Source organism: Camelus dromedarius, chromosome 11 (genome assembly GCF_036321535.1).
Source record: "Camelus dromedarius isolate mCamDro1 chromosome 11, mCamDro1.pat, whole genome shotgun sequence".
In the NCBI taxonomy this organism is placed as follows: Eukaryota; Metazoa; Chordata; class Mammalia; order Artiodactyla; family Camelidae; genus Camelus; species Camelus dromedarius.
In genome coordinates this window covers 63399943-63423507 of record NC_087446.1, presented here as the reverse complement: position 1 = coordinate 63423507, position 23565 = coordinate 63399943, and the positions used below count along the sequence as shown (strand labels likewise).

At 37.0% G+C, this 23565-nt stretch overlaps 1 protein-coding gene across 1 annotated transcript; it reads left to right on the top strand.

The window, feature by feature from the left end:
* The first annotated feature begins 352 nt into the window (after window positions 1-352).
* Window positions 353-10815, top strand: LOC105098297 (17-beta-hydroxysteroid dehydrogenase type 6-like). Its single transcript, XM_064491283.1, is given in 2 exon segments — window positions 353-675; window positions 10536-10815. Coding segments are annotated over 2 exon segments (531 nt in total). The 5' UTR covers window positions 353-362; the 3' UTR covers window positions 10754-10815.
* The last annotated feature ends 12750 nt before the right edge of the window (window positions 10816-23565 follow it).

Genomic DNA, 23565 nt, shown 5'->3' with positions numbered 1-23565 from the left:
CATCCTTGTCCACTTTTTGAACTCAACTATCTTGTAGGAAGTAGCTCCCAAATCACCGCCTCTGTGGAGCTGTTTCTAACTCTGCAGGCAGTGGGTCACTGGCCCTCTTCTGCAGCCTCATTAGACTGTGTGTACGCTTCTGTTGGCACCTACCACAAGGCAGTGCATTTATTTGGTTACTTCCCTGACTCCCTCCCTGGACTGTGACTAGAGGGTTGGACTAAATATTAGTTAATAAAGAGTCCCAGCACCTCGTGCAATGCCTGGCACATAGTAAATACTCAACACTGGTTAGAGAAAAAAAGGAAGGAATAAAATAAAACTGTTCTTTTTCTTTTGAAAGGGAAGAAGATCTTCTCACCATGTGGCTGTGCCTGGTGGCCCTGGTGGGCCTGTACCACCTCCTGCGCTGGTACCGGGAGAGGCAGGTGGTGAGCCACCTCCGGGACAAGTACGTCTTCATCATGGGCTGTGACTCGGGCTTCAGGAAACTGCTGGCCAGGCAGCTGGACCTGCGAGGACTCAGGGTGCTGGCTGCGTGTCTGACCGAGAAGGGGGCCCAGAAGCTGAAGGGCCAGACGTCAGATAGGGTGGAGACGGTAATCCTGGATGTCACCAACACACAGAGCATCGCTGCGGCCACCCAGTGGGTGAAAAAGCGTGTGAGGGACAGAGGTATAGAGAATTATTTTCTCCTTTCATTACTTAGGCATGAAGATGTTCAAGTTATATATATATGTTTTATATATATATAAAATCTCAAAAGCAGGGCTTAAATGCTGGCTTTGTCATTTGAAGGGCAGTCTTGATCTTTTGTGGTGTTTCATTTTCTTAACAATTTCACGTTGAAAAATGAGCCCAATGGATTTGATGCTGTTATCCCACCTTGCAAGTAGAATGTTTACAACCACAATTCTTTGCTTGAAGAATTTTCAGGGTGTTCTTTAGAAACTGATTCTTCTTCCCTTGGCTACCATCTAAAATATAGACATTCCCAGAAGTCAGCCTTTGGTCCTCTTCTTTTTAAAAAAAAAAAAAAGTTTTTATTTTCTAATTAATAGAGTGTATTTCTTAGAGCTGTTACAGGTTTATAGAAAAATTGGAAAGTATGGAGTTCCCATATACAACCCCCATCTTATAGTTTCTCCTGTTATTAACATCTTGCATTGGCGTGCCACATTTATTATATTTGATGACCCAATATTGATGCATTATCATTAACTGAAGTCTGTAATTTACATTAGGATCCACACTGTGTTACACAGTTCTATGGGTTTTGCCAAATAGAAATTATTGCGTATCTACCATTAATAGCATAATGCAGAATAATTTCACTGCCCTAAAAATCCTCTGTGAGCCATCTAGTCATCTCTTCCTCCGTCACCATCTTCCCCCAAACCTGGGAACTCCTCAGCTTTTTACTGTTTCCGTAGTTTTGTTTTTCACCAGATGTCATATAGTTGGAATCATGTTGGGTATGGCCTTCTGGACTGGCTTCTTTCATTTAACAATATGCATTTAAGGTCCCTCCATGTCCTTCTGTGGCTTAACAGCTCATTTCTTTTTATTGCTCAATAATATTCTATTGCAGTTACCACAGTTTATTTATTCATTCACTTATTGAAGAATATCTTGGTTGTTTTCAATTTTTGGCAATTATGATAAATCCTCTTTTCTAAGTTGCATTTTCTTTGGATATTATCCAAATCCTCTTTAACCTCTTTCTTGTTCCTCCCTCTTGTTTTATGATTTAATAGATCTTATTAATTGGACCTCCTCAATGTCTATTTATCCTAGGAGTTGCAAACTGGCAATAAAATTGTTTTGCTTGGGTTGCAGAATGTTTAACTTCTTTTAAATGTACTTTAAAGTTGAAAATTGACTTTAAACCATTACTCCTACCTGAGGACGTTCTTGACTCCCCCAGGCAGAACCAGGAGTTACGGGCAGTCACAGCCTCTGTGCTGTGCTGTTTGGAGCAGTTTATTTCTACAGTGTTGTTGTTGTCATTGTTTTCCCATCAGTTAGAGCGTGTGCTCCCTGAGGACACAGACCTCTCTTACCCATTGCTGTATCTCCAGTTTCTGACATCTTGCCTGGTACGTGATATGGGCTCAACCAATGCTGAATGGACCCCACCTACCTACAGTTTTATCCATTACCTTTATGCCCTTGATTTCTAAGTTATTTCTTGTTCTTCACACCTGAATTCCCAACCACTTGCTGGCTTTCTCATCTGCAAATTCAGCTGGAACCTCAGATTCATAAAATCTAAAGGAGGACTCTGTCTTTTTATCTTCTCTTCACCACACCTGCTTTTCTCTTTGGCCCTTCTCTCAGGGGAGTATGCTACCATCCCTTCAGTGACAAAGATTGTTGCCTCAGAGCCTTTTTCTGACCTTACACTTTCAAACTTTTTATATCTCCATATTTTATATGAGTCTTTTGTAAATAGCATACAGCTAGATATACAAAATAATTCAGCCGGACAGTTTTTGCCTTTTTGACTAGAACATTTCATTCACCTACACTTACTTAAGGACGGGTATGTTAGAATTTATTTCTGTCGCCTTATTTTGTGCTTGTTTGTCCCACATTTTCTGTTTCTTTCCCTCTTGTGAATTGATTGGATTTTTATTCCACCTTTTCCATTACTAAATTGAAAGTAACATATTCTATTCCTATGTATTTAGTGGTTCCTCTAGAAATTTGAACTGCATCTTTACCGATTGTCATTTTATTATTTTTTTCTCCTGATTAATCTAAGGCCTTCAGAACACTTTGAACTTCAATCACCTCCTCTGACATATATGCTATTGCTAGTATGTATTTTAGTTCTGTTCTTGGTCCTACAATATATGATGTTTGTTTAGACTTATCCCCTACTTACCGTTTTCTTTGTTCATCATTCCTTCTAGAATCTTTCATCTAAAATTACTTTCCTCCTGACTGAGTATATTCTTTAGAATTTAGAATATGTTAGGGGTAAAACTTCTCTTTCTTTTCCTTTCCTTTCCTTTCCTTTTCTCCTCCTCCTTTTCATTCTCCTCCTCCTTCTTCTTTGTTTTTTTACATTTCTTAAAATGTCTTTACCTTCATTCCTAGATAAGCATTTGTAAGTTTACAGTTATTTTCTCAGCCCATTGGAGATACCATTCCACTGCACCCTGGTTTCTGTTGTTACTATTGAGAAGTCAGCTGTCAGCCTAACTGTTTCACCTTTTGTAAATCTGTCTTTTCTTTCTGACTATTTAAGGATATTCTCTTTCTTTGATCTTACTAAGGCTTTATTTTAGTCTGTCTAGATGTGAATTTTTTTATTTATACTGCTTGGGGTTTCTTTGGCTTTTTGACTCTATGGGTTAGTGTCTTTGTCGAGTCTGGAAAATTCTCATCTGTTATTACTTCGGATATTGCCTTTATTCCATTTTCCCTCTTTTCTTCCTGAATCTGATTAGATACATGTTAGATGTTTTTAATTTGCTCTTGTGTCTCTTTTATTTCACTCTTTTCCATCTCTTTTTCTCTTTGCACTGTATTCTAAATGTCTCCTTTTTTCTATGTTGCAGCTTACCATTTTCTCTTTTCTGCTCTTTCTGTCTGCTATTAAATCTGTCCACTGAATGTCAGCTATTATACCTTTTATTTCTAGAACTTCTATTTGGTTCATTCTAAATCTTCTTGATCAATTTGATAGTATCTTGTCTGGATGAATATTTTCAAGCCCTTTTATTTAAAAATCACATTTAGCACACACATTTTACTTTATGTGTCTTATAAATTTTGGTATCTAAAGTCCTTGTGAGCCTGTCTCTGCTGCCTATGGTTTCTGCTCTTTTTTTGCCTATGATGCTTTGTTACTGTGTATATGTAGTGACTGATGACAGTGAACTCCTATTTTTCTTAGTAACTCTCTCTTGGTGACTCTTTAAGGCCTGACATAAAGATTCCTTCAGAGAGGATCTACATTTGCTTCCATCAGGTGCCAGGGGGCACTTGGCCACCTTCAACTTAATTCTTGGCTTGAAGTTTTTTGTTTTTTGTTGTTTTGGCCACTCAGATAGTGTGAATTCAGCTGCAAACTCTAATGAGGGATGACCTGTGGTTATGATTCCTCAGGGCCAATTCTCCCAACACCAGGGTTCAAGACAGGCAGTTATACTTTCAGTCCTTTGGAAGGACTTTCTACCTCACCCTTAAAGTGATAGTGTAGCCAGTTAGCATCCCAGTTTAATGAAGAAAGTGTCTTTTATTAGATTCCCTACCTTAGGTGGGCCCTGGACTTCATACCTTCTTAATGTGTATGTTTTTTGAGGCTATAAGCACTGAAGTTCAATTTCACACTGGTTTGCAAATTTCCTTGATCCAAAAAGCTAGCATCAGTGTTCTGTTTACCTCCCTGGATTCCTGCCTTCTTTTAGTTTTTAGTCTGACCTTTCTATACTTTCTCACTGATAGATGTGTTTAAGAAGATTGAAAAAATGTATTTTTGTCTAGCATTTTTTAGTTGTTTTCAGCAGGAAGATTGATCAAGGTAGAAGTCTCTCATTTTTGTCTGAAACTAAACTCCTGCTTTGCCTTTATTGTTTTAGGACTTTGGGGTCTGGTCAACAACGCAGGCACTTTTCACCCATTTGGCTACACTGACTGGCTGAAGATTGACGCCTACATGAGTACCCTCCAAGTCAACCTCATTGGTTTGATAGAGGTGACCTTGAGCATGCTTCCCTTGGTGAAGAGCACACAGGGGAGAATCGTCAATGTCTCCAGCATTCTGGAAAGACTTGCTCTCTTTGGAACAGTCTACTGTTGCTCCAATTATGGAGTGGAAGCCTTTTCAGATGTTCTGAGGTAACACTCTTAAGTTAAAACAGAAGTAACGACTGAGCACTTAAACATGTCTCCGATACCATGCTCGTCACTTTCACCTACATTATCTTATTTCATCACTCAAAATCTGATCTGTAGATATTGTTACTGGTCTATTTTATACACGAAACTGAGCCTCAGATTTTAGTATCTTTATCAACGTTCACCTGCCACAATCAGGACTTGGCAGACCTGTGTTTTGTCCGCAGTCTTTGTCTCCTGTAACCACATCACACTTTAGTTCAAGATTGACCCTTGATACAATTTCATTTCTGAAGAGAGGATGATTGTCTTCTTTCCTCCTTAAAGCACACTTGTCTTTGTTTCTTCATGGTGACTCTTTCTGGTGCTTATCTGCTTCCAACTAACTTATTCCTTTGCTTTACTTTTTGTATCTTTTCTTTATCTAACAGCTTTCTTTTCTTTCTTATATCTTCAGTTTGCCACAACCCTTAATGGCCCTGCCTCTACCTCCTGGATTTTTTTAATACATCATTTCAGCTTCATGTCTATCAGCTACTTTTTTTTTTTTATTTCCCTTTATATTTCAGTTTCTGAGAGAGAGAATCCTATTATCTGAGTTCATTTTTTTGTGTATGCCAGGTGACACCACATCATGTGATATATTTTGCACTTACTATGTGTCAGGCACTGTTGTGAGTACTTTGCATCTGTTAAATCATTTAATTTTCATAGTAACCCAGTGAGGAAGGAATTATTTTTATCCTTATTGTATGTCTAGGGAAACCGAGGCACAGAGGTTCAGTAATTTGTCACAGCCATATAGGTAATAACACTGTAATTAATCACTGTCCAGGCCTGAGAGGGGCACCCCTCCCATCAAGTACCCTTCCTGGTCCAGTCAGCTGTAGACATTAGGGTGCTGCACAAACCCCCCTTTAGCAAGGGCTGACCTTAGGGCAATTCCATTTGGAAATGAGCTGTAAATATTATAGGCACCACGTATTAGCTTTCTATGGCTGCCACAGTAAATTACCATAAGTAATTTATGTCTGGTGTATGGTGTCTTAAAACACCACATATTTATTCTCTTGCAGCTCTGGAGGCTAGAAGTCTGAAATCAGTATCATTGGGCCAATGTCAGTTGTTGTCAGGGCCGTGTTCCTTCTGAAGGCTCTAGGAGAGAATTTGTTACTTGCCTCTTCCAGCTTCTGGTGGCCACCAGCATTCCTTGGCTTGTGGCCGCATCACTCTAATCTCTGCCTCCATGATCACATTGTCTTCTCTTCCTCTGCTGGCCTTCAAATCTACCTCTGCCTCTCTTGTAAAGATAGTTGTGATTGCATTCAAGGCATGCCCAGGTAATCTAGCACAATCTCCCTATCTCAGGATCCTTAACTCAGTCACACTTGCAGTCTTTGCCACCTACAGTAACAAATATTTACAGGTTCCAGGTATTAGGACCTGATATCTTTGGGAGCCATTATTTATTACCACATACCATGACTGGTATGTATCAATTACAATGTGCAAAGTACATTATCTGCTTAGGAAGGGAGTAGGGAAATAACCGAGGACACTGCATAAGTTGTTACTATGTGGCAGGCACCTTGCCTGGCTCCCTGTCTGCCCGACATCCTGTCTGCCTCCATGGGGCTTCTCCCTGCTGACTTACCACCACTCATGACTCTTGGACTCCTTGACTCATTCCCAGACCAAGAGCAAAGATATGCTCTTCCAGCATTCAAATCACTGATTCCTTTACAAAGTTCCAATTTGCCTTAATTGTGCTAGGAATCAACAGGAACAGGAAGTTTTGTCCCACGTCTGAGTTGGAGTTTGACAGGGGATGGAGATGTTGTGATGTGCTGGGAATCTGTGAGCAAGCTGCAAGGGGAAGGGTATGTAGAGGGCAGAAGCGCCCCTGGCTTGCACAGCCCCTCCCCTTCCCCAGCACACTCAAGCACCTGGAGAATCATTTTCTGAAGCTCTAAATTGGAAGGTTTTATGTTTTGGTTCAATGAGGGAGGATTTTCCTTTGGAACAGGGGTTTTTTACTTTTGGCCTGCCTCACAGCCACCTGGAGGGCTTGTTCAAACAGACTGTTGGTTCTCATCTGGAGTGTTTCCGATTTGGACTGGGGCCCAATAATTTGCATCTCTAACAAGCCCCCAGATGCTAATACCGTTGTTCTGGGTCTACACTCTGAGAACCATTCATTGCTTTAGAGGGTCATGATGCTTTGTGTTTTACATTCTTATGGACCATTATTCCAAACATTTCTCTTTGACATCAGCTTGGGCTCGTCTTCCCTAGCAAGGCTGCTTGAACTTCTAGTTTAGGGAGCCTCATCACTTTCCCTGGAGTGCCTACAGTATGCGTCTAACATGGTGCACAAGGTCATCTTACTTCACTTGGCAAAGGCGGCACTTAGCACAGTGCCTGGGACATGCACAACCTCTGATAAGTATTTTTGGAACTGTTTTTTGAACTGCCTTGACTATTCCGGAATGACCAATGACTTGTACTTTTAAGGCCCACATCCTATTCCATTAATGGTCTCTTGCAGTCTTTGAACACACTGTAATTTTTCACAGCCCCCTGCTTCTGTGTGTGCAGTTTCCATTGCCTGATATTCCACTCCTCCTCTTTCTTTGTGGGGAAATTCCTTCCTTATTCTTCAAGGCTCAACTGAAACATTTTCTCTTCACTGAAGCCTACTCTAACTCCCTCAGAAAGTCTGCGTCCCCCGCTCTACTTATGTAGCCCTTTGAATACCTCTCCTTTAGACTTCTTTTGAATTATATTGCAATTATTTGCTTACTTGTTAGACGCACTCACTCACTGTGAGCTTTTTGAGGTGGGGAGCAGAGTCTTAATTTACTGAGATTGTGCATGTAGCACAGTAGATACCATAAAAATGCTGATTTTCATTATTATTCCTCATATTCTTCATGTTTGCAGTGTCTAGCACATGGTAGGTACTTAATAACTCTGTTAGAAGAGTGGATGTGTTGAGAACTGTTGAATGGTTCTGGTAGTTTGTATAATCATGTCCCGGCTGTTGCATCTAGGGATATTTAAAATTTCTTTTTTTCCTCTCCTTAAAATATTCAGTAAATGTGTTTTTCATAACTATGTTTTGTTTTGTTTCCACCCTGAGAACATTGAAATTATGGTATCTTCCAATCAGAGGCATTAACTTGAGGGTTTTTCCCTAGGCGTGAGCTTCAGCATTTTGGGGTGAAAGTCAGCATAGTTGAACCTGGCTGCTTCAGAACAGAGATGACAGATCTGCAGAAGGCCTCAGAGACAATGAAGCAAGTCTGGAAAGAAGTCCCTCCTCATATCAAGGAGACCTATGGACAGAAGTTTTTTGATGCCTGTGAGCTTTTCTTTGAGGGGATCATGGAAAGCCTTGCATGAGAAGGGCAAAGAGGGTTGGTGGGGATTGATTGGCAGATCCTCTGAGAATAAAGCTCCTTAAACAGAGCCTTCCCAAGATAGGAGGGGCTCAGAAATGTCCCACTGACCTCATGGTTGACTTGGTGATGGCTGCTGTGGCTGGGGAAGAGACTATACAGGCAGCCTAGGGCCAGGGCCTGCCCTGCCTGGTCACCTGTGGGCCTGGCCGCCTAGCACAGGGAGGTACTACACGGTTAGAGGCATGGAGTCTCTGGGTCTTGAGAGGGATGTGCCTCTTCATTGTTTTGCCAGGCTGGTGTGGGAGGCCTGCTCAGGTAAAGCGCAGCCTGCAGTATCACCTACCCTTTTGGTAGCAGGGCCTGGCCACAAACTCCATGTTTCATTGTGAGGGGGCGCAGGGTGTATGTAGGTGGGCAGAGGTGAGTGAGTGAGGACCAGATTTGCAGGGCCCTATTGACCATTCCCAGAGGCTGGACCTCATGTGCAGGCCACAGCAGGCTTGTAGGAGTGAGATGGTTCAATTTTGTGTAAGAATATCATTCTGATGACCTGGAGGAGGAGGCAGTTTTGGGGGTGGATGGAAGGCAATCTTCCTAGTAGAAGTAAGTCATGCACACTGGTGTGGGGCACCTTCCTGGGGAAGGGATGCTTTTTTCCCCACACAAAGAAGTCAGCAGCTTGCCAAGGCCAAAGGGAGCAGCTCTCCTTTCCATTTCACAAAAAGGCCGTGGGGTGGGTAGCAGTAGCCCTGTCCCTGGCATTGGATGATGTCTTAGTACAGAGGAAAGGTGAAGGGCAATGCACAGAGAGAAGATTTCTGACCTACAACCCTGTCTTCCGGGTTCATCAGGCCTAAGAGGGTCACCACCAACAGGGGGAGGGAAATTGGATCAAGGAAAGTCTGACAAAAAACTGTCTGAGCTTCTCAGAACTCAAGCTAGGGAACTACGGTTCCTATCATGCCAGGAGGCCAGTCATTGTTCTAAGCTATTCCCCATCTAAAGTTTTAAACTAAGAGGGAATTTGTTTCCCCTTATGGGTACATATAGTTTACAACAGAAATCAAAGCAAAATAGAATTTACTAAGAAGTGACTATATGTAAGAGGAGGGATGTATTTATTTCATGATTTAAAAGGAGTTGACATTATTCATTTATTTGTCCATGGATCAGAATAATCTAGGTCAGTAGGTCAGTACTGTCCAATAGATATCTAAGAGCTATATATATAATAAATTTTCTAATAGCTACTTTTAAAAAGAGGAAAAGAAACAGGTAAAATTAATTGTAATAATACATTTAATTTTAAACGAATATACCCTCAAATACTGCCATTTCTTCATTTATTATCAACATAAAATTTATTAATAAGATATTTAACGTATTTTTTCCCTTTGGTCTTTGAAAATTGGTATGTGTTTTACGCTTACAGCACACCTCAACTTGGATGCTAAACTTTCCCAGGACATACTTCATCTATATTTAGATTAATAAAATTTATAGTTGCCAGCAGCATTATTTCATAATAGCCCCAAAGTGGAAACAGCTCAAATGTTCATTAAATGTTGAATGGGTGAACAAAGTGTGGTATAGCTGTACAATGGAATATTACTCGGCAATAAAAAGAAGTGAAGTACTGATATACACTGCAACATGGATGAACCTTGAGAACAGTTTGCTCTGTGAAAGAAGCCAGTCACAAAAGTCCACAATGTATGATTCTATTTCTATGAAATGTCCATAAAAGGCAATCCATAGAGACAGAAAATAGATTAGTGGTTGCCTAGGGCTGGGTGGGTTGGCCGGAAATGGGAGTGACTATTCATGGGTACAGGGTTTCCTTTTGGGATGATGAAAATGTTCTCTAGTTTGTGGTGATGGCTGCAAAACTCTGATTATACTTAAAGACATTGATTTGTACACTTTAAATGGATGATTTTTATGATGTATGAATTATGTCTCAATAGAGATGTTAAAAAATTTCCAATTGAAAAAGTAGATTAACATACCTATATTGTTCCAAAGATACTTAAGAGTTTTCCAATAACAGAATTGAGTTTTAAAATTAAAATTAATTAAAATTTAAAAGTTCAATTTTCAGTCATACTAGTTGTATTTTAAGTGCTCAACACCTCCATGTGGCTAGTGGCTGTTATATTGGGAAGTACATCCTAATCCTTGTGGAAATTACATGTAGTTAGACTTCTGTGGCTGAGTCCAATAGGATCTTAAAATACAAGGAATAAAATTGCTGACTGCAATTTATCTTTTTGTATACAGATTTTGAAACCACAAGAAAAGGGCTGTCGCAAATTAGCCCAAACATGAGCCTGGTCACGGACTGCATGGAACACGCTCTGACATCTGTGCATCCCCGCACTTGATATTCAGCTGGCTGGGATGCTCAATTTTTCTTCATCCCTCTATCTTATTTACCTACATCACTGGCAGACTACATATTGACTAGACCCTGGCCCAAACCAGCCCAGGAAGTCTAAAGAAAACTGGCTTGGTGGCTCTTGAAATGAAGAAGGCAAAAATCTGAAATTGATTGTTAGTGTTCCAGTAATCCTTATTTATAATCTATACTTTTGGCAACAATAAGCTTTATTGCCTAAACTCATTTATCTGGCATCATCAGAGAACCAGCATGTTTATATTTATATCCAAAGTTTATTCCTTTAGGTGATGAATCTTTATATTTTAAACATTTTTTGATGACAGTATTTTCAAAATGCATCATTCTTCCTTGTCTTATTAAACAGAGTAGACCAAAAACAATTTAATTTGTTTTGATATAATTTATTTATGTAAATTAATAGCTGTTCTGTGATGTGATGAACTATTATTGCATAGGGACCAGTAAGAAATATGTGGGTCTGTTTATCTTTACTTGAAATGGGTGTACCTTGGTAATTTCAAAAAATGTTTAATTTTGTATTCTCCTCCCTATTTGCCAACTATTTTTGAATGTATTTCTTTTTTACTTAAAAAGAATTGTCTTCCAAGGCAATAGAAATAAGAGCAAAGATAAACAAATGGTATCTAATCAAATGTACACACTTTTGCATAGCAAAGGAGCCATCAACAAAATGAAAAGACAACCGAGGGACTGGGAGAAAATATTTGCAAATGATGCAACCAATAAGAGCTTAATTTCCAGAATATACAAACAGCACATACAACTCAATAACAAAAAACCAAACAACCCAATTAAAAATGGGCAGAAGACTTAAACAGACATTTCTCCAAAGAAGACATAGAGATGGCCAATAGGCACATGAAAAGATGCTCAATGTCGCTAATTATCAGAGAAATGTAAATCAAAACTATAATGAGGTATTACCTTACACCAGTCAGAATAGCCATCATTAACAATTCCACAAATGATAAATGCTAGAGATGGTGTGGAGAAAAGGCAGTCCTCCTACACTGTTGGTAGGAATGCAAATTGGTGCAGCCACTATGGAAAACATATGGAGGTTCCTTAAAAACTAGAAATAGAGTTTCAGTATGATTCTACTCCTGGGCATATATCCAGAAAATATGAAAAGTTTAATTCGAAAAGATACTTGCACCACAATGTTCATAGCAGCACTATTCACAATAACCAAGACATGGGAGCAACCTAAATGTCCATTGACAAATGAATGGATAAAGAAGACATGGTGTGTGTGTGTGTGTGTGTGTGTGTGTGTGTGTAGTATACACACATGCACGCAGGCGCAAGTGCGCACTCGCAATGGAATATTACTCAGCCATAAAAATGAAATATTGCCATTTGCAGCAACATGGATGGACCTCGAGATTATCATACTAAGTGAAATAAGTCAGACAGAGAAAGACAAATATTATATGATATCACTTATATAATAGAATCTAAAATATGATACAAATCAATGTATTTACAAAACAGAAAGACTCACAGTCATAGAAAACAAATTTATGGTTACCAAAAGGGGAAGGTGTGGGGAGGGATACACTAGGAGTTTGACACTAGCAGGTACAAACTACTGTATATAAAATAGATAAACAACAAATATTTACTGTATAGTACAGGGAACTATATTCAATATCTTTTTTTTAACACTTTTTATTGATTTATAATCATTTTACAATATTGTGTCAAATTCCAGTGTAGAGCACAATTTTTCAGTTATACATGAACATATATATATTCATTGTCACATTTTTTTCTCTGTGAGCTACCATGAGATCTTGTGTATATTTCCCTGTGCTGTACAGTATAATCTTGCTCATCTATTCTACAATTTTGAAATCCCATCTATCCCTTCCCACCCTCCGCCCCCTTGGCAACCACAAGTTTGTATTCTATGTCTATGAGTCTATTTCTGTTTTGTATTTATGCTTTGTTTGTTTGTTTGTTTTTAGATTCCACACATGAGCGATCTCATATGGTATTTTTATAATAAACCATAATGGAAAAGAATATGAAAAAGAATATCTCTCTCTTTATGTATAATTCAATCACTCTGCTGTACACTAGAAACTAACAAAACATTGTAAGTCAACTATACTTCAATAAAAAATAATTTTTAGTTTTAAAAATCAAAATAGTATACACATACACAGTAAAAAAAATTCAATTAAGACTTAAAAGCTTAACAATGGAAAAAACAGCAGCTCCCCCACCTTCACTGCTGCTCCTCACAGGCGAATGCTTTCAACTTTTGGCTATTTCTTCTGGTATTTACTGCTGTATTTCTAAATAACATACTTATTCTTGGTTTACTAATTTCAGACATTCTCAGTTAACTTCCTGTTTGGGCAAATGAGAATTTAGCTTTTTTACACCACTTTTCTGACCATTTCCTATCCCTATATTTCTAATATAATTTTAATCACATTTCAGTAAATAGTGTTTGCATTGTTAGTATAAGAATATTGTTTACAGTTTAGTTAATTATTAGTACTAATTATTTTTTGTTTTTCTTGGAGTTATCACTTTGATTTTTTATTCATATAATTTTTACTTATTTTTTTTCAGCTGTTCTCTCTGGTGTTAGAACACTATCAGTAATATTTTCTCGATAGTTAAATAGAGCATAGAATTACCCACTGCATGCCAACTGATCCAATATAGGATCACACTGATTTTTCATGTCCCTGTACTCCCACTTAGTCTATAATAGTTTCTTAACTTAAAAAATCTCTTATGCTTTGTACATTTTTGAAGAATATAGGCCAGTTATTCTGCAAAGTGGCCTTCGATTTGGATTGTATGACCTGCTCTCATGATCAGATCCAGGTTACGCATTTTGGCAGAAATGCCACAGAAGTGATAGAATGTCCCGCTCAGGGCATTACATCAGTAGGCACAGAATGCAAGTTTATCTCATTGTTGGTGATGTTAAGTTAGAACCCTTGGTTAAAGTAGAGTCTGCCAAGTTTTTCTACTGTATGGTTAATATGTTTTCCTTTGTAATAAGAAGTAACTTGTGAGGATATTTTGATGTTATATGGATGTCTTGTTCCTCATTAAATTTTACCTACTAACTTTAGAATTATTAAATAGTTCTTTTTAAAATCAGTTATTACTGTGATGGTTCCAAATGGTGATTTTTAACTCCATCACTTCATTTGCATTTACAAGTTGAAATTTCCATCTCCTTTTAAAAAATTATTATTAAGAATGGAGTCATGGATTCTTATTTTATTCAATTGGTTATAAACTATTTCTATCATTAAATGCTTCATATTTTTATAATTCCTATACCTACTGCACTAAAAAAATCCAATCTACTATTTGAAGATCAGTATTTACTTGTGGTTCTTTTTGCCTTTAAACTGAAAATATATATAGAACTTCCAAAATTAGGTCTTTTCTTCCCTTTCAGTGTGTTTTTATTATTTATTTGAAATATAGTTTGGTTCATTTTATTTGTTAGTATTTAATTTGGCCTCCTCCCCTGCTCCCACATTCTTATTGATTTCATTTTATTCTTTGAATATATAAAACATTAACATGATTCTAAAGTCCAACCTAAATTATTTTGAAGAAATCTCAGGCATCATATAGGGACTGTAGTTTTTCAAATGTTACCATTTGCAAGAGCAATTATAAAAAATAAGGTACCTAGGAATAAATCTAACAACAGATATGTAATACCTTCACATAGAAAATTATAAAATTTTATTGCAAGGCATTAAAGAAGACCTAAGTTAATGTAAAAACATACAGTATTCATGAATAGGTATTCTCAATATCAGAAAAAGATATATCAACTTTGCCCCGAATACTTTATGAATAATTCCAATCCAGTCAAAATCCCAACAGCATTTTTATTCAAATTGAGAAGCTGGTTTTTAAATTTAATTGGAAGAGCAAAAGGGCATGCAGAACCAAGAGAATTTTGATAAACAGGATGAGAGAAACTTGCCTCTTCAAGCATTAAGACTTACTATAAAACTGTAATAATATAAACAAATAGATGGAAAGTAAAGATAGACAAAGATGGAAAGAACAGAGTGGAGAGCTGAGAGACATGTGGAACTAGATCTAACAGTGGTATCATAAGGATGTAGTGGGGAAACAATTCAATAATGGTGATGAGACAACTGTTTTTTCCTATGGAGAAGAATAAAATTAGACCCTTACCCCATCCCACACACGAAAATGGATTCCAGAGGAACAAATACCTAAATGTGAAAAGCAAAACTTTAAACCTATGAAAATAAAACGTTGCGAACATACTTACGTCTTTGGGATAAGCAAGTCTCTTTAAACAAGATACACACACAAAAACACAATCATAAAGGAAGAGTATTAAGTCTGACTACAGTAAAATTAAGGACTCCTCTACATCAAATACACTCCTTACGTAGGTCAAAAGACAAGCCACCAGTTGTGAGATATGTTAACACCAGAGACAACCACAAATTTTAATAAGAATAGAAATAACTCCTCAAAATTTGTAAGCAAAAGAAACCTTGGTAGAACAAATGGATAGAGGAAAATAAAATCTAAATCACCAATAAACATACAAAATATGCTCATCTTAGGGGGTATATCTCAGTGGTAGAGCATTTGACTGCAAAATGTGCTCATTTTAACTAGTAATTGGAGAAATGCAAAGTAAATCCACAGTGAGATACAGTTTCACATTCATCATACTGCCCAAAATTAAAACGTCAGCTAACACCAAGAGTGAAACTGTAGATCAATGGGAGACCATACACTTCTGGTGCAAGAGTAAATGTGTACAACCATTTTGGTGAGCCATTTGGGAAATAGCTGATAAAGCTGAAACACATTTGCCCTATGACCCAACAATTCCACTCCCAGATACAGAACATTAATATCATACATGTACAAAAGGAGACCTGTACAAGAATCTTCATCACCCTACTGTCTGAATCATGATAAATTGGAAAGAACCTTTCTGTCCACTCACAGGAGAACGGATAAACTGTAGTATGTTCATATAATGGTCAGTCAGCATGTCTATATCTATCTGTCTAGCTAGCTAACTACCCATCCATCCATCCATTTGATGGTTACTGTGAACAAAATTAAGCTACATGTATTAACGTGGGTAAACTTTAAGAACACAATGACTGAAAAAAATAAGTTGCAGAAGATATGAATAGTGGTATGATACCTTCTGTTTAAAGTATTAAAACTTACAGAAAGTCCTATATATTGTTTACAGATATGTATCTACATAATAAAAGTACTAAAGAGTTTATGAGAATAATAAACACCAAATTCCTGATGGTAGTAATCTTTGATGATTTAGGAAGAGTATATTGGAGATGTCAGTTGAAATAATACTGTTGCATTTCTTAAGTTGGGTGTTAGGTACACAGGTGCAGGTATTAATTAATGCTTACATTATTTTGTAATAATAAAAATTAAATCTAAAAAAGCCATAATCTGTGTAATCTCAAAGTGTAGGAATGACCTCTTTAAACACCTATTGCTATGCCTCATGTATAGTAAATAGTAAAAAACATTTGTTAAACGTAAAAAATAAACCATAGTTTTTCAATAAAGTGTAGTCATTTTCATCTGTCTTGCTATATTCTTCTTAGTGGATGTTGCTGGAAATTTAATTGCAGCCAGACACTGTTTTGAAAGATCTGTTCAAGTAGATCACAAACAAGAAGACCTGTTTATCCTGTCAAATGATGTAAATGAAGTGTAGAATGTTTAGAGGGCAGCAGCATTATGAAATAGCTTAGTCCTTGGGAAAGAAATCATCAATAAATGTGTCAGTAAAATTTTAATCTCTAGGACCTTGCATGTAGTAGTTATTAAATAAATATTTGCTGAATCCAGCAAATACAGGAAATATAAAATTATGTAACATGTAAATGCTGTTTTTCTGATGCTTTGGGAGGGAGGTTTCCTTGAGAAGTTAGCAATCCTAGGAACAAGAGTCAGAATTTAAATTGCTGACTGGAACACAAAAAAGTGAGGGAGCTCTATGCACATTTAGGAGTTTTATTCCATAGACTAGACAGTTTTGCAATGCTAGAAGCCTCTAAACGTTCACTTAGATCTGCTGGACAGGATAAACGAAATGTGGATCTTCCTGTTAATGAATTACTTGAGCAAAATCTCCAAATCATTAACTTCTTATCTACGTGGAAGGCTGCATCTGAGATACATACATTATTCAGCAAAAAATATAGAGTAGCACATATAGTTTTGGGAAAGGGAAAATTTCTCTTACACCCTCCCTTCTTTGGTTCTTTTTGGCTGGTCGAATAATTAAAATGACACGAGACAGGTTAACTGGGGAAAGCTGAATTTAATTTCATATGTATGGGAACCCCAGAGACATGAGAGGGTCAGACAGGAAAGTAAAAAGAGGCAGATATGCCATCCTGACCTAAGGAACGAGCTAGGGGCCTCACGCTTCCAAGGACAGGAGGGTCATTCATAGGATGGTAAGAAGAGCAGATGTTTAGTAATTAGATGTTTTCTTTGCCATATATGTGGGCCCACTTAGATAAAAGTTGTATCTGGCAATAACTCTTTTTTCTTCCTGGGGAAAAAATCCCCAATTTAAATTCTTCTAGGTAGTTAAGAGGAGCAACAGTTTATCTTGAGCTCACAGGGCCTCCGTTGCCTTTAGCGCAAAATAATCCACACGCCATTTTGGGGAGGCCTATTCTGAACTCCTGTAATAGTATGAAACCTATGTAAAAATAAATATCTGTGCATACGCTATATGCAAGCTTGTGGGGTGTGTGTGTGTGTGTGTGTGTGAGAAATAATCCCAAATGTTGACGTTTATCTCAGAGATGGGTTAGGGGGTTGGACCTACACTTTCTGCATTGTACATGTTTATACTGTTTGAGTTTTCTGTAACTTATATTGTGTTTATGGTGGGAGGATATTTATATTTAACACATTCCTGGCAGGCCAGAAAGCCAGTCTGCTAATCAGCGTGGTGGGGTTTTGTTCCTAGGGAACAGGGGAAAGACACTTGGGGTAGACGATGGGGTGGTGGTTGGGGAGATTATAGTAATTTAAGGGCCAGCTTGATGCTCTTACCACCTGTACAGCTTCTTATTGCAAGAGGAGCAAATACAGTCATAAGTAGTTGTAGTCAAATCTGTTCTCAAAATAATATTTTTTCTAAATGTAATAATATAGGTCTGTGAATAATAAAGCATACAATATTCTTTATAGTGATTATTTAAACATTAAAATGGCCTAACCAGAATTCTTATTTTTGGAACTTACTCACATTCTTTAATCAGCATATCAGCTGTATCTACCTCTACTGAATCACCGGAATTGTTTTTGAAGAATATATTTTTTCCATATGGTCTTATTATTTTAAACTTTTCATAAAATTGCACATAATTGGTCAATGAATTTGAAATCGTTGAGAAACATTGACTTCTGTAGTCCAGAATATATTTTTTTTAAATTTCTTTATTTAGCTATAGTTGACTTAAAATACTTTGATAATTTCAGGTGTACAGCTTCAGATTCTTTTCCATTACATTATAGGTTATTATAAGATATTGAATATAGTTCCATGTGCTAGACAGTAAATCCTTGTTGTTTATCTATTTTATATATAGTGGTATGTATCTGTTAATCCTATATTCCTAATTAATCCCTCCCCTTCCCACTTCCCCTTTGGTAACCATAGGTTTGTTTTCTATGTCTGTGAGTCTCTTTCTGTTTTGTAAATAAGTTCATTTGTATCATTTTTTTAGATTCCACATATAAGCGATACCGTATATTTGTCTTTCTCTGCCTGACTTACTTCACTTAATATAATAATTTCTATATTCATCCATGGTCCTGTAAATGGCATTATTTCATTCCTTTTTATGGCTGAGTAATAGTCCATTGTGTGTGTGTGTGTGCGCGCACGCACATGTGTGTGAATTTCTGGTGTACAGCATAATGCTTCAGTCATACATGAACGTACATATATTCACTTTCATATTCAAAAGCAAGACACACACACACACACACACACACACACACACACACACACACCCCACATCTTCTTTATCCAGTCATCTGTTGATGGACATTTAGGTTGTTTCCATGTCTTGGCTATTATGAATAGTGCTGATATGAACATCGGGGTGGGTGCATCTTTTCAAATTAGAGTTTTCATCTTTTCTGGATATATGCCCGGGAGTGGGATTACTGGATCATATGGCAGCTCTATTTTTAGTTTTTTAAGGAAACTCCATGCTGTTTTCCACAGTGGCTGCATCAATTTACATTCCCCTGACAGTGTTGGAGGGTTCCCTCTTCTCCATAGCCTCGCCAGCATATTATTTGTGACTTTTTGATGATGGCTATCCTAACCAGCGTGAGGTGATACCTCATTGTAGTTCTGATTTGCATTTCTCTAATAATTAGTGATGTGTAGTTCATAATATTGAGATAATACTTTCTCTATAGGTGCTGAATAACTTTGGAGGAAATTCTACTAAATGGAATCTATTTTCAATTTTTTTTTGTATTGAAAAGTATATGTATTTCAGCCTAAATATTTTCATATATACTTCTTTTGGGCTACATTCAAAAACTATTTTTGACAAAAAACTTGCCTCTATGGTTCCACCAAATCTAGATGCTGCAAAATCATAACCTTCTCAATTTTTTCCATTCCAGTGCAGAATATAAGTTCATCCATTAAAATTGGAGTTCCATAAAAGATTCATCCCATAAATCCATAGAGTCCAAAATATAATTATGGAATATAGATTTTCAAAAGTAAACCTTATATACTGTTTGGATTCTTACTTTTACCTTGTTCTGTTCCTCTCTTGTTTTGCAGGGATGAGTTTAAATGTTTTGCTTTTGAATATGAAAACGAATATATGTATGTTCATGTATGACCGAAGCATTGTGCTGTACACCAGAAACTGACACAACATTGAAAACTGACTATACGTCAATAAAAACATATATATACAAAAAAAGTCTTGCTCTTTACAGTGTTTTCAATAGCTGCAGTTTACTAAATGCTTTAATAACACTCTTCCATTTGTTGAATATTGAATACAGATTTCCAACTGTTTTTTGAACAAAATTCAATAAAATTGAAAAGACTCATTTTTAAAAAAGCAAAAAATTTAGGGCACAGATTGATTTACAAGGTAATTCCTTTTTTTTTTTTTTTTTTACAAGGTAATTCTTCAAAAGCTCACACATCTCTCAAATCTAATTAGTGGCAGGCAGGAAAGAGAAGAAGGGTGTCTTGCTGTACTAAAGTATTTTTTAAAAACTGCCTTATTGAGATATAATTTACATACCATAAAATTCACTCCGAGTGTACAGTTTAGTATATTCACAGAGCTATGTAACTATTTCCAGTGCCTAATTTCAGAACATTGTCATCACCCTAAAAAGAAAACCTGTACCCATTCAAAGTTATTTATTTCCTTTAATTTTTAACATTATTTTTTACTGTGAAATACAATGCACAAAGAAATGCATAATCATACACGTAGAATTTAATAAATAATTATAAAGTGAATACGCTTGTAACTCCCACTTTGATCAATGTATGGAACACTGGCCACCTGGGTGTACACCTTCCTCATTTGGTGGTCTAGTGATAAATGATATGGCAATAAGTCTGTTTAACATCTGTCACCATACATAGCTACAAAATTTTTTTCTTGCAATGAGAACTTCAAGATCTATTCATTTATTTTATATTTTGTGAGGTTTACTTATTTATTTATTTTTAGAGGAGGTACTGGGGACTGAACCCAGGACCTTGTGCATGCTAAGCATGCGCTCTACCACTTGAGCTATACCCACCCCCACAAGATGTAATCTTTAGCAACTTTCAAATATACGATACGGTATTATTAACAATGGTCACCATACTGTATATTACATCTCCATAACTTATTTTATAATTGGATGTTTGTATCTTTTGACCCCCTTCACCCATTTCACCCATCTCCATCCACTACCTCTGGCTACCACCAATCTGTTCTCTGTATTCATGAGCTCATTTATTTTGTTCTATTTTTTTAAAAAAAGTTCCACATACAAGTGAGATCATGACTGTATTCCTAAAAAATATGGTCTTATTTTGCCTATTTCGCTCCTTATATGTTGTGTTTTTTTGATCAGCATTATGCTTACAAGATTTGCCTGTAGTGTTGTACATGGAAATAGTTTGTTTATTTTCATTAGTTTGTATTCAAACACATGAGGATTTTCTGACAATCATTTACTTACTGATTTGTAGAACAACGATCTTTAGGTCAGAGAAGTTTATCAGCAGAGGACTTTGATATTTGCTGAGATTTGTTTTATGGCCTATGTAGTCAATTTTTATACAAAGCATTTATTTTTTAATATCAGTTTTGCCACAACACAATTTTATAGTTCAATTATTCTTTATATAAATTAAAATATTTATAAATTTTGAAAGATACAACTTCAAGTTTGAATTGGTAGAAGGTCACAGTTTGTTTGGAAGCAATCATTAACATTATGTGTATTACAACCAAGGCCAAGTACATTTTTTTCCCGTAATTTTTGATTCAGAGAGGACTTTGCTCTCATCATGACACTGGGTTCTATCAACTTTTGTATTTGTAACTATTGCTGCCCAAACTAATTAACTTTATCTTCAATGTTGAACTTTAAAGTTGAATTTACAGTTATATTTACAATGTCACAAAGGTTTTTAACTTTGACAGAATTAACTCAAAAACTTTACTTTCATTTTAATAACTGGATAAAAAACAAAGCATTATTGGAATTAACTCATTTTCTACTTGAATCACATGTTAATACTGGCATAAAATGACATTAGCTGTTTATAATGTTTTTCTGCTAAAGGAGTTGACACATTAACAACTTTGGCTTCATCACATGTGCACAAGAAAAAATTTGAAATCAAAATTGTCATTTGTTCAAAATGAAAAGTGACTCTTCATAGGGTGAAATGTAAATGTATCATCTGTAGCTGCAGGTGGCAAATCTATGTCTTTGGGTGCAGTCTTCTTAAAACAAGACTAACTTTTGAAGCAGATGCAGATGCTTCTTTTGCCTTCCTGGCTTGGTCAGTGGTATTAGTATGGCTCCCAGTTGTTAACAAATCTTTGCAAGTTACATTAACTGTTTAATGAAATGGAGGAGGTACTGGGGATTGAACCCAGGACCTAGCACATGTTAAGTATGCGCTCTACCACTTGAGCTATACCCTCCCCTCTTAATTTTAAATGAAATATGAAATTTTAAAGCTCACTGCTGCCAAAGGTTTAATTGAAAAATAAAAAAGCAACATCAAACAGTAAAATAAGTATTTGTAGATTTGGTGAGGGAGATTAAGAGGTACAAACTCCCAGGTGCAAAATAAATGAGTCACGGGTATGAAATGTATAGTGTGGGGAATATAATCAGTAATAGTTCCTGTCAACTATACTTTTAAAACAAACAAATAAACAAACCAACCAACCTGTAGAAAAAGAAATCAGATTTATGGTTACCAGAGGTGGGGGTGAAGGGGGAATAAGTTGAAGGCAGTCAAACTGTACAGAGCCCTAATTATATGATAGATAAGTACTAGGGATAGAATGTACAACACAATGAATATAATTAACTGCTGTATATTATATGTGAAAATTGTTAAGAGAGTAAATCCTACGAATTCTCACCACAAGGAAAAAAAATTTTTAAACTTATACAGTGTTGCATGTAAACTGTATCTCAATAAAAGTGAAAAAAAAATTTTAAAGTTGTAGATTTATACCGTACAAAATCACTGAGAGCAAGAGCATTCGGACTCCAGCAGCACCACTCAGCTCGCTTCCTGTACATACATCAGGTACACTAACCTGCATTCCTCACTGCCCCCTAGACTTACAGTTCAGGACTGAGTGCGTCTCACAGGCTTCTCTAGACGTAAGCAACAGCAACCAACACCAGCTAACTAAACAGAAAGACAACTTATGGGAAGAATTTGCAGGGTGGGTGGGTACAGCACTGAAAGCTAAAAAGCCAGCCTTGGAGAAGGATTCTCGGCCCCAAGAACTCCTTGTCAGTTTTGTCAGGGCACCACTCTGAAATAATTTGTCCCAACCGTCCTTTGCATTTGTACTGCTCTGTACTGCTCACAGTCGAGCAAGCGAGCGAGAGAGACAGACACAAAGACAGAAGACGGAGAGAGAGGGATTCCCGCTGGTCTAACTGTGGTGCTGCACCAGTCCCTCGGGTAGAGGAGGGCAAGGAGCTGGGATGTGCACATCCACCGAGTCTGCAGACCATGAGAGAGGTAACTCCCCCGAAGGAAATCAAGGTGCTGTATTAAAAGAGGAAGACTGGTAAGTCAAAAACCAAATGCCCACCATTTCCAGAACATTCTATCACATGGTTCTCTTCTCTGCCTCAGGTCTGCCATCAGTCTCAGTGCTTTCAGCGCTCATGAAGATGATATCTTAGTTTAACACTTTCTTGATCTTCCTAACTTCAGTGGCCATTTCTATTTCAGGCAACTACAGGTCATAACCTTGTTCTGGATTTTTAACACTCAGGAACATTTCTTCTCTGTTTTTTTTTTTGAAAGGAGGTGTAAGAGGGGTAGAGACTTTCCCCCACCTCTCTTCATAGCTTTTTTTTTTTTTTGAAGGGGGTAGGTTTATTTATTTTTTTTAGAAGAGGTACTGGGGTTTGAACCCAGGACCTCATGCGTGCTAACCATGTGCTCTACCACTTGGGTTATACCTTTCCCTCTTCTTCTCTGAAATCTTAAACTTCAGTACCAACTTTCTGATCACATGGTCCTGTGTTCCCAGAACTCTCCTTTCTATCCTTCCAAATTCTTGTTCTTTG